Source organism: Glycine max, chromosome 11 (genome assembly GCF_000004515.6).
Source record: "Glycine max cultivar Williams 82 chromosome 11, Glycine_max_v4.0, whole genome shotgun sequence".
Lineage (NCBI taxonomy): Eukaryota > Viridiplantae > Streptophyta > Magnoliopsida > Fabales > Fabaceae > Glycine > Glycine max.
In genome coordinates, this window is record NC_038247.2 from 18219771 (window position 1) to 18235961 (window position 16191).

The 16191-nt window shown below is 31.8% G+C and overlaps 1 protein-coding gene across 2 annotated transcripts; it reads right to left on the reverse strand.

Annotated features, from left to right (window-relative positions):
* Nucleotides 1–10872: 10872 nt before the first annotated feature.
* LOC100802222 (cellulose synthase-like protein G2) lies at nucleotides 10873–15845 on the reverse strand. 2 transcript variants are annotated; one of them, NM_001365113.1, is made up of 8 exons: nucleotides 15110–15714; nucleotides 14629–14721; nucleotides 14385–14486; nucleotides 14075–14287; nucleotides 13871–13973; nucleotides 12885–13063; nucleotides 12409–12756; nucleotides 10873–11565 (listed from the first exon to the last, which is right to left on the reverse strand). In NM_001365113.1, the coding sequence occupies exons 1-8, from the start codon at nucleotides 15689–15691 to the stop codon at nucleotides 11095–11097; spliced, it is 2091 nt and encodes a 696-aa protein (NP_001352042.1). In that variant the 5' UTR covers nucleotides 15692–15714; the 3' UTR covers nucleotides 10873–11094. The 2 variants fall into 2 exon arrangements, with proteins under 2 accessions (NP_001352042.1, XP_040862357.1); XM_041006423.1 differs by having other exon boundaries at nucleotides 10878–11565; nucleotides 14075–14302; nucleotides 15110–15845.
* Between the last annotated feature and the right edge of the window lie 346 nt (nucleotides 15846–16191).

Here is a 16191-nt window from a genome sequence, read left to right on the forward strand (position 1 = left end):
AATTACTCTGTATTTGTTGCTATTAATCCATGCATGCTTAGTGCTTGATTAATTGTCTCTGTGCTTAATTTACGTTCATACTTAATGATCAGTCTCGATCACTAGTCAAATAGCTTATGAAAGTAGTAGAAACACTTAATGTTAATATTGGTTCACTTAAATAAAGCTATGTCTTATTCTCCTTCATAAACATGTGAAGGGTTCCACTAATCAAAGCTTGATTACAAACAAGTATTATGTCATGCCACTCCTGGCAACACAATATTCTCTAGGCCACTTCTGGCATACCCTTCAACTCCCCCTAAATTTAAGACACCTAAGTATTGTTTAATATTAAGTCACTTTTGGCTTTCACAAACAAAGATGTTTGATTGACTACGAAAATTCAAATCACTCAATGGTCTGGATAAACATTTAAGCTTGAATACAATGAATAACTTTGCTAAGCAAAGGATGAACTAATTAAGCACAATTATGTATTGTCCAATGACTTGGCAAATTCTCACTTCAAATGCTCTTGCTTATTTTTCTTTTCATATCTTTGTTGTTTTCAATAACAGAGCTTAAGTCGCCTTTTATAGAATTTTTAGAAGAGATCCGTGATAGGATTTGTGCTTGCCTTAATATGAATGTTGTCTCACAACTAAAGACAGTGAAATGTGTCACATTCTTGTGGAGAGAGAAAAAATAAAGTACATACAACATGTGCTCCTTCTTCTTCGGTGAAAATGACCTTTGAGGAATATTCTTTGTGAATTCTTCTATTCCCTTCTATTCTCTCCTTTCATACTTGAAATTCAAATGTTAGCAATTCAAAATATGTGAGGCAAAAATGAATTTGCAAAAGTTGAGTTCGTGCACTTCCCTTGATAGCTAACGTGAATTTAGTACAATTTTGGATGTCACTTATACTTAATATAAAACAGCTTGTGTACGTGAATAAGTCCATTGGACGTGAGTAAAAAGAACATAGCGTACAAACACTGGTTTTCACAAGGAATGGACACTAGTTTGTAATAGTGCATTGGACGTTGGATATTACTCTTTAAGAAACCAAGTTCCACTTATGAATGGACGCGCACTAATTAGAGTTGTAGTATATGAAATAATTACCATGCGTGCTGATATATAGCCAATCCTGTTCACATATGAATTACTTATTAGTTGATCAACAATTTATATCTTTGTAATCATCAAAATCATGGACAAGAATGGATCGTTCATTTGTGATAATGGACCGTTCAGAATTAACAATCTCTCCATTTTTTATGATGACAAACCTTATAAATTTTGATGAAGATAAAACATAATCATGTTAAGATAGAGAAATAATGCATGATTATGAGTTATGTATCAAAGAAAACATATATATGAAGGTTTGTAAAATCTCCCCTTGAGTTAAATAACCTTTGTGCATGTTGTAGATAAATGAACTTAAAATAAAAACATGCAAACACATGCACACACGCACACACACACACACACACACACACACACACACACACACACACACACACATATACGACAACGGATAATCATAACTCACAAATGAGCACTAAATCACATTTGTATTATATAAGAAAAAGTGATTTACATATATCAAAATTCCTTAACCTTCTTCCCCTTTTGTCATTAACAAAAATACTTAAGGTTCAAAGAAAGAAATGATTATTGGACATCATTGTCACTCTTGACTAGGTGGTAGTAGTGGTGAAGATGGTGGTGGTGTTGGTTTAGCAGATGCAGGAAGAATACTTGGTGTTTGTTGTTGTTGAATAGTGGGTTGTGTTTGGACAACAAGATTAGCAACAACACCCATCATATTCATTTGGGCTTGTTGTAGGTTTTGCATGAACATCTAAGACAAATTGGTGAACTGAGTAGCAATGGCATTTTGCATGGAAAGTCGATATTGCTCATTCTCCAAACTCCATTGTTCAACTATAACTTGAAGTGCCTGCCTTGTTTTCTCCCTTTGTATTTGCATTGCTTGATTCAACATCTCTTGGATGTTGTCTTCAATGAGAGCACTAGCTAGGGGCAACAAAGTTGATTGGATTTGCATCAAAGTTGCTTGTGAAAACAACTACTGCATGGAACATCTTTTTGCACTAAAGTGACTTCATTTTAGGTGTCAGCCTACTTGGAAGCAGTTATAGGTTGACTAGATTGAACAAACTCACCAGCCTTGGTAGCATTTGACTTTGCAGTGGACACTGCTTGTTCTTCAAACTCTTGCAATGCATTAGATATGTTGAGATCAATTAAGACCTTAGTAATCTTGGCAACATCGTCCTCAGCTTGTTTAGTGGCCCTTGCCTCCATTTTAAATTTTTCTGCAACTTATTTTGCAGCAATCTCAACACAACAAGCTTCCTCCCACTGTTTTCTTTGAGTCTTCTACACTTTATGGATTTGCATCACATGATTTTTGAAGTTCATTTCATCCATCTTTGTAAGATCATACACTTTGCTTAAGTCCCTCAGCTTTTGGTTGGTGGACTTCTTCTTAGTGGGCTTCCTTGGACTTTTTTTTGGCAGAGTAATCTTTGGACACTTGCTAAGAGATGCAGTACTTTGGAACCACCTATTAGAGTAACATCATTTCCTTGATTGAAGGGTTTGTTGGTTGATTAAGATTGAACTTGGTAGGATCTTCCTATCTCTGATAAGTTTATCTTCTTATCCTTATGTGATTTCCTTTCCCATTGAGCTTGTCTCGCCTTTGTGTCATTTTCATAAATATGGAAACAATCCATTAATATTGAAATTGAGCAATTTCTAGGTGTCCCATAGCTTGCTTGATGTTAGGCTTCAATCCATTCTCGAACTTCGAGCACTTGGATCTTTTATTCATGTCCCTATAATAAGGACAATACTTTGATAGCTCCTTAAACTTGGAAGCATATTTGCCTATAGACATTGTTCTTCGTTTCAACTGAAGAAACTCAATCTCCTTTCTCCTTCTAAGATCTTTTGGTAAATACTTTTCCAAAAACTTCTGGTGAAATACCTCCTAGTTTATTTTCCTTTCCTCTACAATCAATTATTGCCTAGTAGTGTTCCTCCACTAGTGTTAAGCTTCTACAACAAACATGAATGTAGCATAGTTCTCCTTATATGTCCATTAGCGCACCCCATGGCAATAAAGATTTTGTATATAGTTTCTGACTAATGTTGCGCTCTTTCAAGATTGTATTTTCTGTGAAGGTGTATTGTTTTTCTTGAAAGAGCTCAATCCTCAATATTCATCATATTCAACTTCGTTGTTTTCTGCTACAACTTTAGGTACCATGACCATCCTTTCAAATAGCCTTTGATATGCAAATATGAATGAAGTGAAGAAAATGGAGAATGACATGCCAAACACATGGTGAATGTGGGAGGATGAGGATGAGGCAAAGATGATGAGTGTTTGCGAGTGAAATATTGGAATAGAAAAAATTCTCCTAGGATTGGCTCTAAGCAGATAGAGAGTGAAATGTGCAATGAAAGAATAGAAATGATTTTTTGAAAAGACTAAGATGAGACTAAGATGAATTTTTTTAGGAAATGACAATGGCAAATGAGGATTGGACAACTTTGATGCCGAGGAAGTACCTGAGTGGACGCAAGTCCTTGGGATTGTGGAGGTGAGACTTGAATTGGTTCTTACGTTCAAAAACACCATTTTGTTGTGGTGTGTGGGCACATGATATTTGATGAAGAATCTCCTGCAAGTTTAGAAAGGACTAAAATTGGGACAACAATATTCTTTTACATTATTAGTTCGTAATATTTTAATTGAGGAGGCAAACTGATTTTGAATTTCAACAGATAAACTTTGAAAAATAGAAAAATCATCAGAATGATTCTTCATTAGAAAAACCCAAGTACAACGATAACAATCAACAGTAAATGTGACAATAAAAACATCCTAATGTTGAACACATTCGACTAAGACCCAAATATCAGAGTGAACTAAAGCAAAAGGTGACACAACACACTTATTGACATAAGGACCATAATTGGTATGTTTATCAAACAACTTACATTAAAAGGATTTAACATTAGAAAAACTAGGAATTAACAAGTGCAATTTCTCCAGACTTTGGTGCCCAAGGCATTGATGTGCGAGACCTAGAGAGGCAGAGGATACACATGCAACTAGAGGTGTAAACTGATATAATCCTCTAGACTCATGTTCTGCTCCAACCATCCATTTAGTACGTCTATCCTGTACAAGAATGAAATTATTAACATACAAGACAAAAAAATTAAGAGTGCGGGTGAGTTTGCTAGTAGATATTAAATTAAACAGACAAATATGACAAAATGTAAGGAAAGTTGACGAAAAAGTCTAAGGAAGAGAAAAAAGATCAGTTACCAGTTATATGATCAGAAGCACTAGAATCAAATATCCAAGATACAAGAGAAGAGGATAGAGAAATAAAAGCTATAGGAATACCATACTAAGCTATAACTATAAAAGGTGATGTTGGTTCGTTGGCTTCTCGAAGCCAGAGAAGCTCATTATATTCGGTGACAGAGATAGTAATATCTGAAGCAAGAGTGGTGACTTGGGCCACATTAGTTGACTGAGACTACTCTCTGCTTCAACATGACCCCAGTTCTTGTAGTAGCTGCAACGAGGATGTCCAAGACCACCACCATGTCCACCAGGATGAGAGGAGTGCGAAACAAGGGGAGAGGAATCCCTGGTAGACGTGGAAGAGGGTCCAAAAGTATGCGGAGTAGAGAGACACAACAACCGCTCTTGAACTACGTCGTAGGTAGGAACTGTGGGACCCAATAAAATATAATTGCAGACTGCGATGTGAGTCCAGCAAGAGCAAAAACCATGAAGAATTGTTCGCATTATTTGTAAAAGGTCTCTACATCAGTAGTAAAGAGCATAAAGTTGAATATTCCTCAATCAAGTGATCTAACTTACCAAGGTATGTCTACATGTCCATATTGTCCAACTTAATGTTCATTAAGCCAGTGAGTACACGCGATGGACATCATTGGAAACTTTCTTGGCTTTGGTCCAAACATCATAGCAATTTGTAAAATCCCGGTATTGTGCTTGAAGGTTGGGGGGAAGAGAAAACCGAAGGACACTGCATAATGAGGTATCAATTTGCTTCCAACGAGGTTGCTCCATGGTAGGATTATTGTCAGTCAAAGTGGTCAAGGGAGCAGCACGACCTTGGCCTTGGAACCACAACTAAACAACAGCCCAAGTTCTATAGTTTGCTTTCCTGGTTAATTTTCGCATGGGATCAGCAAAATAGTAGTAAAATTAACAGTAAAACTCGCGACAGTAGTACAATCGGGAGAGAGGCCATGAGAAGCCACATAAAAAGTGCCAAGCATGGGGTGGGTAGGTGTGATCCCTAATTATCATCTATACATATTTTCCTATTTTCAGAGATCAAATCATATCCTTAACAAAAATAATTGTGATAAATACACAACATATGCATTGGTCTAAAATATCTTCAGTGGTGATAGAATTAAAACTAAAATATATTTTTGATCCTTAATAAATATTTAAATTTTGTGTTTGTTTGTTGATAAAAAATTTCTTTGCATTTAATCCCAATAAAATAATAATTTTTTTTTGTCCTTGATATTTTTTTTAATCCCTAGTAAATTTATTTCGTTTATTATTTGTTCCTTTAAAAAAGACTAATAATAAATGAAAAAAATTAACAATGAATAAACACAAAATTGCTAATTTATCATAGACTAAAAAAAATGTGAAGGATCAAAAATAAAAATTTTGGTTTTATCGGGGAGCAAAAGCGAAGAAATTTTTTATTAGGAAGCAAATACAAAATTTAAATATTTATTAGAGACCACAAACATATTTTAGTTTAGAATTAATTGCCCTTCCCTTGGAAAAAAAATAACTATAAAGCGAAATGAGGTAAGTGATGCAGACACCAAATGCAATGCATTAAGATTCGAGGGGTGGACCACGAGTCACCACATAAAGAGACCTGACACCACCACACTCTAATCCAAAACTTTAAGGATCAGGTTTATGGGTCTTCTCCTCACTTATATGGTGCTCAACCTTTCCACTTCTACCTGATGTGAGACTTCACCTCACACTTGTAACCCAACATTACTAAGTAATTTTATTCCTTTGCCAGTAGTCCCAGACCGGTGTTTTGGCAATTTAAATTCTTTGGTCGTGGAAGGATGTGAATTTTTATCAAAAGGCGTAGTACTACCTTCTCATTTACTTTGTTTCCTAAATAATTTGAAAGTGTTGCAAGTGCGGAAATGTAATTCTGTTCAGGCGGTACTTGATCATACAACTGATCTTGTTTCCATCCCCCTGAGGAAACTGATTTTGGACCAACTTCCAAATTTGAAGCATGTTTGGAATGGAGGAAGTCAAGGAAGTCTCAACCTTCCACATCTGGAGGAAGTGTTAGTTGATGGATGTGAAAATATAGAAAGTTTGTTTCCAGCATCAATGGCCAATGATGAGCTACGAATACTTGAAGTGGAAAACTGTGTCAGTTTAGTAGAAATTGTTGCAAAAGATGAAGTAGCCACAGAAGAAGTAAATACAGAGCGTATTATATTCCAAAGTCTGACTTTGCTGAGGCTGTGGAATTTGCCAAAATTGAGGTGCATTTATCCTGGAATGCTCATTCTAAAATGGCCAAAGTTACAAAAATTAGATGTTTTACATTGTGAAGTGCTGAGGTTTTTTGCCACTGAATTTCAAAATTCCCCAGATTCACATCTAGAGGATCGAAATAGTTTTCCAACTGACCAGCAAGAATCTGTCTCACTTAGGAAGGTAATCAGCAGTTTTTTATTTTGTGCTTATGCATTCATTATTTGAATATAGTGGCTTATTTCATTCTTTAAAAAATGCTTATTTTATCAAATAAGTTTAAGCAAACGGGTCCTATTTGTGTGATAAGTTCAAAGTTGGTGAAATATTTTTATTTAAAGAATAAGTGAGTTTATTAGTGACAATAGATGCTGATATACTCACTCAATTATTTTCTAGAAAGAGTGTTGCAAAGTTAAAATATTTTAAAGAGGATTTTAACAACATACACAAAATACTTATTCATTCTCTGAAGGTTGAGCTAATAATTAAGTGAAAACATAAAATGGATTTGATCAAGGATTTTGTTGTGTAAAATTTAAAAACTCGAAGTTAAATCTCCTTTTTGGCCAACTCATACTTCTAACTTACTTTGAATACTAGGTTACTCCCCACTTGAGAACTTGTGTCTGGGAAAGGAAGAAGCGATGATGATTACGCAAGGAAAACTTCAGATTGATCTCCAATTAGGTTTGGTCAAATTGCAGAGATTTGATGAATCAGATGTATTTCCATTTGTTTTCGTTTCAGAGAAATTGGAGGTGTTAAAAGACGGATTTGATAAAGGACATGATTTAAATTCTGTGATCAAAGAACAATCTGATGATGCCAGTAGTGTAATGACAGATTCGAACGACTTCTATAATTTTGCACGCAAGAGGTTATTTCTTGATTTTGTCCGGTCATTAATAACTTGATTATTTGTAGATAATAGTAGATAGAAAAATGCTAAAGAAGTCCTATTGAAACCAAGAAATATAAGTCTGTCTGCCGTCCACACCAGAATAAATTAAGTTTTCCGAAAAAACCTGCTAGTTTTGTTTGTTCAGTTTGTTAATTTCTCTATTAATTCAGTGATCAGAAGACTCAGAATTGTTTTTTGTTTCTGTCCTCCTCATATATGAGAAATTGGAAACGTTAGTTTAATAATATATGTTCTACCTGATATTGTTTTGTTCTTCTCTGATCACCTCTCTTTTATTAATAATTTATTTCAGGATATGGTGGAGAACTAGAAGCTTGTTATCATTCCCTTGTCTAATGCAAATTTTCCAGCAGCAACAGAGCAGGAAACCTGAATGTGGGTTTAGTCATTTGTGTGCATTTATTTTTCCATCTTGTGCAAAGATGCATGAATATGATCGTACATGATAACTTAGGACATAACTTTTTGTAGAAACTTTTCACTAGCTACTTTTTATTTTAACTTTCAAGAATATCATTCAAATATTATTTCACTTCTTTTAAAATATTTATCTAATTATTTAATTCTTTTAAAATATTTATCTAATTATTTAATTCTTTTAAACATGCTTTTTTACATAAAGTAATTCTTGAGAAAAAGCATAAATAAGATTTAGATTATTTATATTTTTCTACAATTTGAAATTGTTTCTATCCTTTATATGATCATATCTAATAATTGTTTTTTCTTAAATAAATAATTTCAGGATACGATGAGTGCAATAAGCAGTGGATGAAATACAATAGTAACAACTACTGCAAACCAAATGCTTTGTTTCAGTTGGAGTGTGGTGTTCGTGAATAAAGTTTACGTGAATGCCTTCAGGAAGTGTCCTGTATTTATGCAAGGGCTGGATGTGGTGTCTGATGTGTGCGGTTTAAGTTGCAAAGGGTGTTTCATAAATAAATGATCTACAATTTGCTTTGATTTTAATTTCCATATGGTTGTATAATTAGCAAAAGGTGCTTCATGGAGAAAGTTAGCAACTTGGCATCAATTTCTAAAGTTGCTTGTATGAAATAAACTATAATTGACTTGGATGTTTACATGTGTATGTTTTTTTTTTTAAGTAAAATAAAGCGAGAGTTTTTGTGAATATTGTTAACCCGCATGAGAGAGATGTATTTGACTATTTGAGTAAATCCCTATTTTAGTTTTTAAAAGTATAAAACGTTGTCACATTAGTATCTAAAATCTAGAAGTAAGAAAATTTAAAATAAATTCCTATTTGTCACTTCAATTTCTACACTTAAATATTTATTTTCACTTTAGTTTCTTAGTATGTTAATATATTTTCTTGTTGGAGATAATTAGTATGTTAATATTATTACTTAAGTGATATGATTAATTTTTTTAATTTTGAACTAAAGTTATTGATTGTACTTTCAGGAATATTTTTTAATTTATTACTTTTAGGGATTACAGTATCATCTTAATTCTTACACTTTCAAGGACCAATTAAAAGTATTCATCCAATTTTTAAAGTATTGAAAGAATGTCAAAATCATATCTTCTGTATGCATGTAATTATATAAGAATGACGATTGACGGCATGTTTCATAGATGGAAATCATACAAAAAGAAATTGACATAAATGTTCAATCCATTCAAAAGATTAAAAATCTCACCAAGTAATTCAATCTATCCATTCAAATTTCAAGACAATTTGTTGAATCATGTCATGAAACCTTTAACTCATAATTCTTACTCGACTTTTTCGAGCCTCAAAATTCATTGGCAAGCATTTAATCCACGTAAATTTTCTCTCTTGAATGGAAAATAAGATTTTAGATGAAAAAACAAATTGACAAAAAAATGCATGTACCATAATAATAACAAAATAGTTACAAAGTAAAAATAATAATAAATTTAAAAGGAGAATTCAAAACAAATCAGATTATAATAGGAAACGAAACAAAAGGAAAAAAAATTAAGGTGTATTTTCTATCTTTTGAACTATTTTGGAAAATAGTTTTAAGGAAATCGAGAAAAATAAATTGTTTGTTTGGGAAGATAAGGAGGCAGGAACATTATAGTTCTTTTACTTATTTACCACCATAAAATAAAATGTAGAATTGAGAAGTTATAATTTTCTTCTTTTTTTCTTCTTTTAGCAGAAATTTTCTTCTTTCTAAGAATAGATTTTTTTTAGAAGATATAGCATTTTGTGTTGGAAACCAATTCAAATTTCTAATTTCAAATTTGTATCATATTGTTTAAATTTAGAACATATTAATTTATCTTTAAAATTTATTTAGATTTCAAAGATAATATTTTAAAATTAAGGAATTATTTTCTCATTTAAATTTAGGATGTTATGTCTATATATATAGATGTTCTTAAAATGAGAACAGGCATGAAGAGGGAATTACCATTTCAAGTGAGAGAGGAGATCACGTGGGGGAAAAGTTTGCAAATTTATCAACTTGTTCCAAAAATTTATTGTGAGAAGATTGCAGATATAAGAATGAGGGCTCCTTAAACAAATTCGAGATAGTAAATGTAGGCATGATGGTTCGAATCACTTTAAACCAATTTATTGTCTTTCCTATTTTTATTATGGTGTGTTTTCCTTTTGTGTTATCCCAATAGATGTAAACAAATTCTGATCATAAGGTAAGTTAAACATAAATTTTCATGTGTGCTCCTTAAGAAACCTCTCTTAATTGGTTCAAAGTTCAAACATTTGAATTTCCCTCTTTATAGACACTCCTTAACTAGGCTTTTCCCTTGTGGCAAACTAAAATCCAATTAGATCTAACCCACATTAGTTGATGGAAATCAACTAAACTAGTTGTCAGCTGATGGTAATCGACTTTCATCCGGGTAATTAAATATTTTCTGAAGAAATAAAAAAACTTAAAAAATATGAAAAAGGAATATAAATAAAGATAATAATATTAATAAAATTAAAGTAAATAAATAAGAGAGGGAGAAAGAAAAATTCATTTTATAATAATTAAAAAATATTTATTTGTGTTTTAAAACTTGTGACACTATTAAATAAAAGTGATGAAATTATGAAAAGTAAAAGTTAGAAAGGTTAAAATTCTCTAATTAACATGAAAAATAAATAAAAATTATAGTTCCTTTGGTGTCAGCCTAGTTGGGATCATGGATTTTTACTGTAATGTTTTGCAAAAAAAAAAAAAACATAAAAATGAATAATAACCTTCCCATTTTCTTAGTTTTTTCTTTTTGAAAAAAAAAAGAGAGTTAAAGTTTAGAGAAGAAAATATAGAGAAAAGAGAGAATGCAAAGATATAAATGAATACAATAAATAAAATTTAATTGGCAAGAAAATAAAGAAATTGCATTAAAAATGGAGTAAGAACATACATTTTGCTCCTAATTAAAATCGATAGCCATATTCTCATGCATGAAATAAAAGCACGCTAATTACATATTAAGATACAAACATTTAGCATGCACTTTAGATTTTCATATGAAGCAAATTATTTGTGAACAAAGTTCAAATACCTAAATTAGCCTAATCATTGACAAACTACTATTGCACCTTGCTTTTCATGGTTATTATCCCCTCAAAAATGGGATAACTGAGCGCCGCCAGATAGCCAAGTAGAAAAAGTTGGCCAGACATCTTTTCAAAATCTTTCACATTAAATAGTCTCCATAAACCACCAAAGAAGCAAAGAATATTCACTATGAGTAATCCAACCAATGGAGACATGAACAAAGCTGCATCTTCGAACTCGAACTTACCTTGTTCATATTTCTCAAACTTCTCTTTGGCAACAACTTTATTTGATAAAATGAATTTTGCTTTGTTTAACCCAAAACGTTTCTTGATTGCTAGTATAGATCCAAATATGCCTCCAACAATTGACTTTACAATCCATATTCTTTGTTCATCCCACCATGTTCCCAAAGAGCCACCACCATAAAGGACTTCAATCAAATGTTGACTTTGAGAGGATACATATAATATTGCAAAAACTACAAACCATGGTTCTGTAACCTATGACATGATAAAATAATGTTAAATAATTCTATATAAATATATACTTGTATAAATATTTATATAATCAATAAAGGAAGACTCTTATAGTAACATATTAAAAAATTATTAAGAAATAATAATAATAATAATAATTAAATATATTTTTATCCCTACTAAATTATTATCAAACTTTGTTTTCTTCCTCAATGATATTTTTTTAAAATTTCTTTTGTCCCTAATAACTTGTCTACTTTTTTACCCTAAATTTGTTTAGATAACTCTTTGAAAAGTGATTTAGATAGTGCTTGAGGGATAAAAACAAAAATAAAAAATTATTATGGACCATAAAGTTTTACAAAATTATTGGGGATCAAAACAAATGATCACTTATCAAGAGTTAAAAATATATTGAAGCCTACTAATAAAGATAAGGCTAAATTGAAAATTTTTGTGTTCCTATAATTCTTAATTTATAATTTTAATTTCTTATTTTTTTTGCAATTTTAGTCGTAAATTTTAGAAAATTCACAATTTTTTTCCAATCCTTAATTTTGCATGTTTACCGTTTAAGGTTGATGATGATGTATCACCTAGTATTATGGTGAGGTTGAAATTAACATTTCACAATTAAAAAATAATTTATTTGATTAAAATATAAAAAGTAAAAGAAAGATAGACATGCATGTAAAATTAAAGATTGAACTAAAATTGTGAATTTTTTAAAATCTAAAAGTTAAAATCATGGAAAAAATAGAAGGACTAAACTCGAATATTGAGAATTACAGAGGAATTAAAATTAAATTTAGCCTAAGATAAATAACAATATAAAGTAATAATGCAAGACATGTATGAGAACTTTACCTTAGGAAACACAGGAGTTCCTTTCAAGAAGCATACTTGAGGAATGATGCCATATACTATTAAGGCAACAATATATTGACATGTAGATGTGAAGTAGCAAAAGGTAAAGTTGTGCAGAATAGGAATTCTTGAAATCCCATAAGTGAAAGGGCTGTATTTGGATATTCCTAGCAAGAAAAGTTCAGAACTCCATTTCACCAACTGAAGCATGCCTTCCATGAAGTCAGTGGGGGCACATCCCAAGAAACAAGGTCTTTTGGGGTAAAGGTAAGTTGATCTCCATCCTCTACAGTGAAGAAGATAGCCAGTAACTGTACTCTCCAGTAATATAACATATGAGAATCCTACCTGTAGGTTTCAATCAATTTACATTTTTGAAGTTGTCAATTTTCCCATATTTGTCTAATTTTGAATCACCAAATGTCAAACTAAGTACACACACATATGCTAATATATAGATGTATATATATACTTGCCTCATTACCCCAATTTGTGTCTATTTCATAGGAACAAGAGGCCACTGCTTGTGCTTCCTGTAAAATCACATTTCTTGAAATGCTCGTTTTATAAGTTTGTTGTCCTTGAATGGCCTTTAATGATTCAATGTACATGGTAGAGTTGCCAAATTTGTTTTGGGCATTATGTTCATAGCCGTCTACATTATAAATCAAAATTCACATGTATTAAATAAAAAATCAATATTTAGGTGTGACCAACAACTAAACTTTAGGAAAAATAAGCAATTGGTTGGGCTGACCAAATTTATTGAGTTAGATTTCATTAACTGTTGGGCATATGCAAGATAAAATTAAAGGATTTGACAATTGCACTTCTATCGTGTTATTTATATGTACCATTAATATTAATGGCAGAGGGTATTCAGTTATATAGTTTCAATTTCAAGAAACAGTTGTAGTACATCAGTGTTGTCTTGGATATTTTTCGGACCCGAGTAAAAATTGAAAAAAGAAACTCCTAAACAAATGAGACATATTTCATAAATAATTTATCGACAAAAAGTTTCATGAATTTATAAATTCAGCCATAAAAATAATAATACACAAAACTCTTATATATTAAAAAGTTCACCAAAATTATGAATTAGATTAGTCACTTGAAAAATCTCATCCTCTGAGCATGTGTATAGCCATGTGAAGCTTTGGTAAATAAAGTTAATAATTTTTTTCAGATTTTTTAAAAATTGTAGGACCCTCAAGATGGGGTATGAGTAAGATGTTTTAATAAGATTTAATTAACACGAAATACATATTGTTTAAATAAAGGAAAACAAAAATAATAAAATAAAAGAATGATAGAGTGTGGAGATTCTAACTTGTTTAAGAACACAATGAGTAGGATTTAGAAAATAATAAAAAAAAACATTTTATTTATGTTGTGAAAATTTAGATAAACTATTGAGGAACACATGTATATATGAATAAAAAAATCAGAGGTCATATACCTTTTTCATATGGGCTTGGAAAGATTAATGCACTTCTACTTAAGTAATTGCCACTACCAGAAAGACCTGGACCTCTTAGTCCATCCATTCCTTGCCACATTGTCTAAAAGAAATTACGATGTGTAATATTTAGTTGATCAAACAAAGCAAACAAGCATAAGCGAAAGAGTAAAAAATTAAAGGGATAATTTGTTAAATGCTTACTGTAAAAGCATGCCTATGTTGACTATCGTAGATGTCTTTCATGCTAAGGTTGTGAAACATTTGAGGGAATTGGACAAAAGCAATATCTTTGGAGGTTTCAGGATCAAGAAAAAAGCACATGGCTTGTTTAGCTGATGATGGATCATTGCAATACATATCACAATCAACTACAAGTACATAGGGCCCGTTACTGAATAGCCCTGAGACTCTGAGCTGCAACCACAATTGCTTAAGTGTTTCATTGACCAAGTATATAAGAAATTCATAAATGAAAATAGGAAACTAGATATCAAATTTAGATAATACGCACCAATGTGTTGAGGGCTCCCCCTTTGTATGTATGAGGAACATTTGGCCTTCTTTCACGAGACACATAAACAACCAGTGGTATTTCGGATTGCTCATTTATAATCTAGAAAAGTAATGTGTAGCATATATTTTAGTATATTAATATGAAGTCGAAAGTTTGGTTTTATTTTATTTTTTAAACTTAATTGGAACCAAACATGGCAGTTATTTTCATTTTAATTTCAACTTAGAAAGGTAATTAGTACCTCAATGCGAGCTGGTCTATCAAACACAATGGAACGATTTTTAGGGTCTCTTCCAAATTCGTCAATATTTTTTTGCATTATATTGTATTTAGCCTGCAAAATAACTAACGGAGTTAAACCACATATATTATGAATGTTATAAACTATTTGCTATTATCTTTAATTTTTTTCAAATAAAAAAAATAATTATTCATTTAGTTTAGATAATTATTAAATTTATCTATTTTAGTAGCAAATTTTTTAACTCTTGAAATTAAATAAGTAAATTTTTTAGTTCCTAATTTTTAAAAGATTCTTCTCGTTAAAAAAATTTAATTTCGTTAAGGCAGAAATATTTTTGAAATTAAAATGTAAACACTAAAAAATTTACTCATCATGACCTGCAGAGACTCAAAATAAGTTTAAAAGTGTATGAAGTAATTAAAAAAAAAAGATAACAGCAAGAACAATACAAGTGACAAGAATATTAAGGCACACATACCTTGAGTTGTTCTTGCTCTGCCAAGAATTCATGGTTGCGAAGAAGAAGCAGTTCACGTTCATCCTCCCCCATGGGAGAGAAGAAGGCCTTGGGGCACCGTGAATTGATCCCATACTTTCTGCAGAACGGAACCCACTCCTTTGCGAACCGAGAAGCCTCTCTGATCCCATACAGAGTCACCGGACACCCGCCATCGTCGGAAAGGTACACGGCGAGCTTGTTGGAGGGGTAGTCCATGGCAATGGCGGAGATGACGGTGTCCATCACCTGCACCGTCGGCTCCTTTTCGGGGTCAACCGTGCAGACGAAGATGTCGAGCGCCGGAAGCTTGCCGTCGCTCGGCAGCTTCTCCGGCATGACGGCCCTCGACACGGGCCGCCACCGGAACGCCTGTTTGAAGAGCCAGAGCTCGCCGAAGATAAGCTCCGCTATGGTCATGAAAATCCATACAAAGCTTGGTTCCAGTAAGATGTGGCTTATGCGGTAGTAATAGAGAAACAAGAGTGCCACCGAGTGGAATAGGATGTGGAGTCTGCTCAAGGCCAACCCTGATTGCACGGTTTCTGTGTGGAAGGTCGCCATGTTTACCGGTCAACATGCATATAATTGTAAATATATATATATATATATATATATAACAAGAGGCGTAATTTTTTTCCATCTTAAAATAATTTCATTCTTCATTTTATATATTTCCTTCGATATTTATCTCAAATATAAATAAATTTTAATTAATTATGTCTTATTTAATGAGATTTTTTAAAAAATACTTTTTATTTAGTAATGTCAAACTTTTTTATATTTTTAATATTAAATTTTGATAAATGATAATTTAGAAAAAAATATTTATTTTTAATTGAAAATAACACAATTTAATTATAAAATTAAGCAATTTTCTTAGTAAAGGTGAAATATATATTTTTTCTTATAATCGAAATACTAAAGAAGTATATTTTATCGATAGTAACAATAGCTTTTAGGTAAAACTCTAAGATATTATTATATATTTAGATTTTTAATCGAAATCTAAAATTTAGTTAAAATTAAAATTTATTACTTCTCTCTAAAAAAATTGTATAATG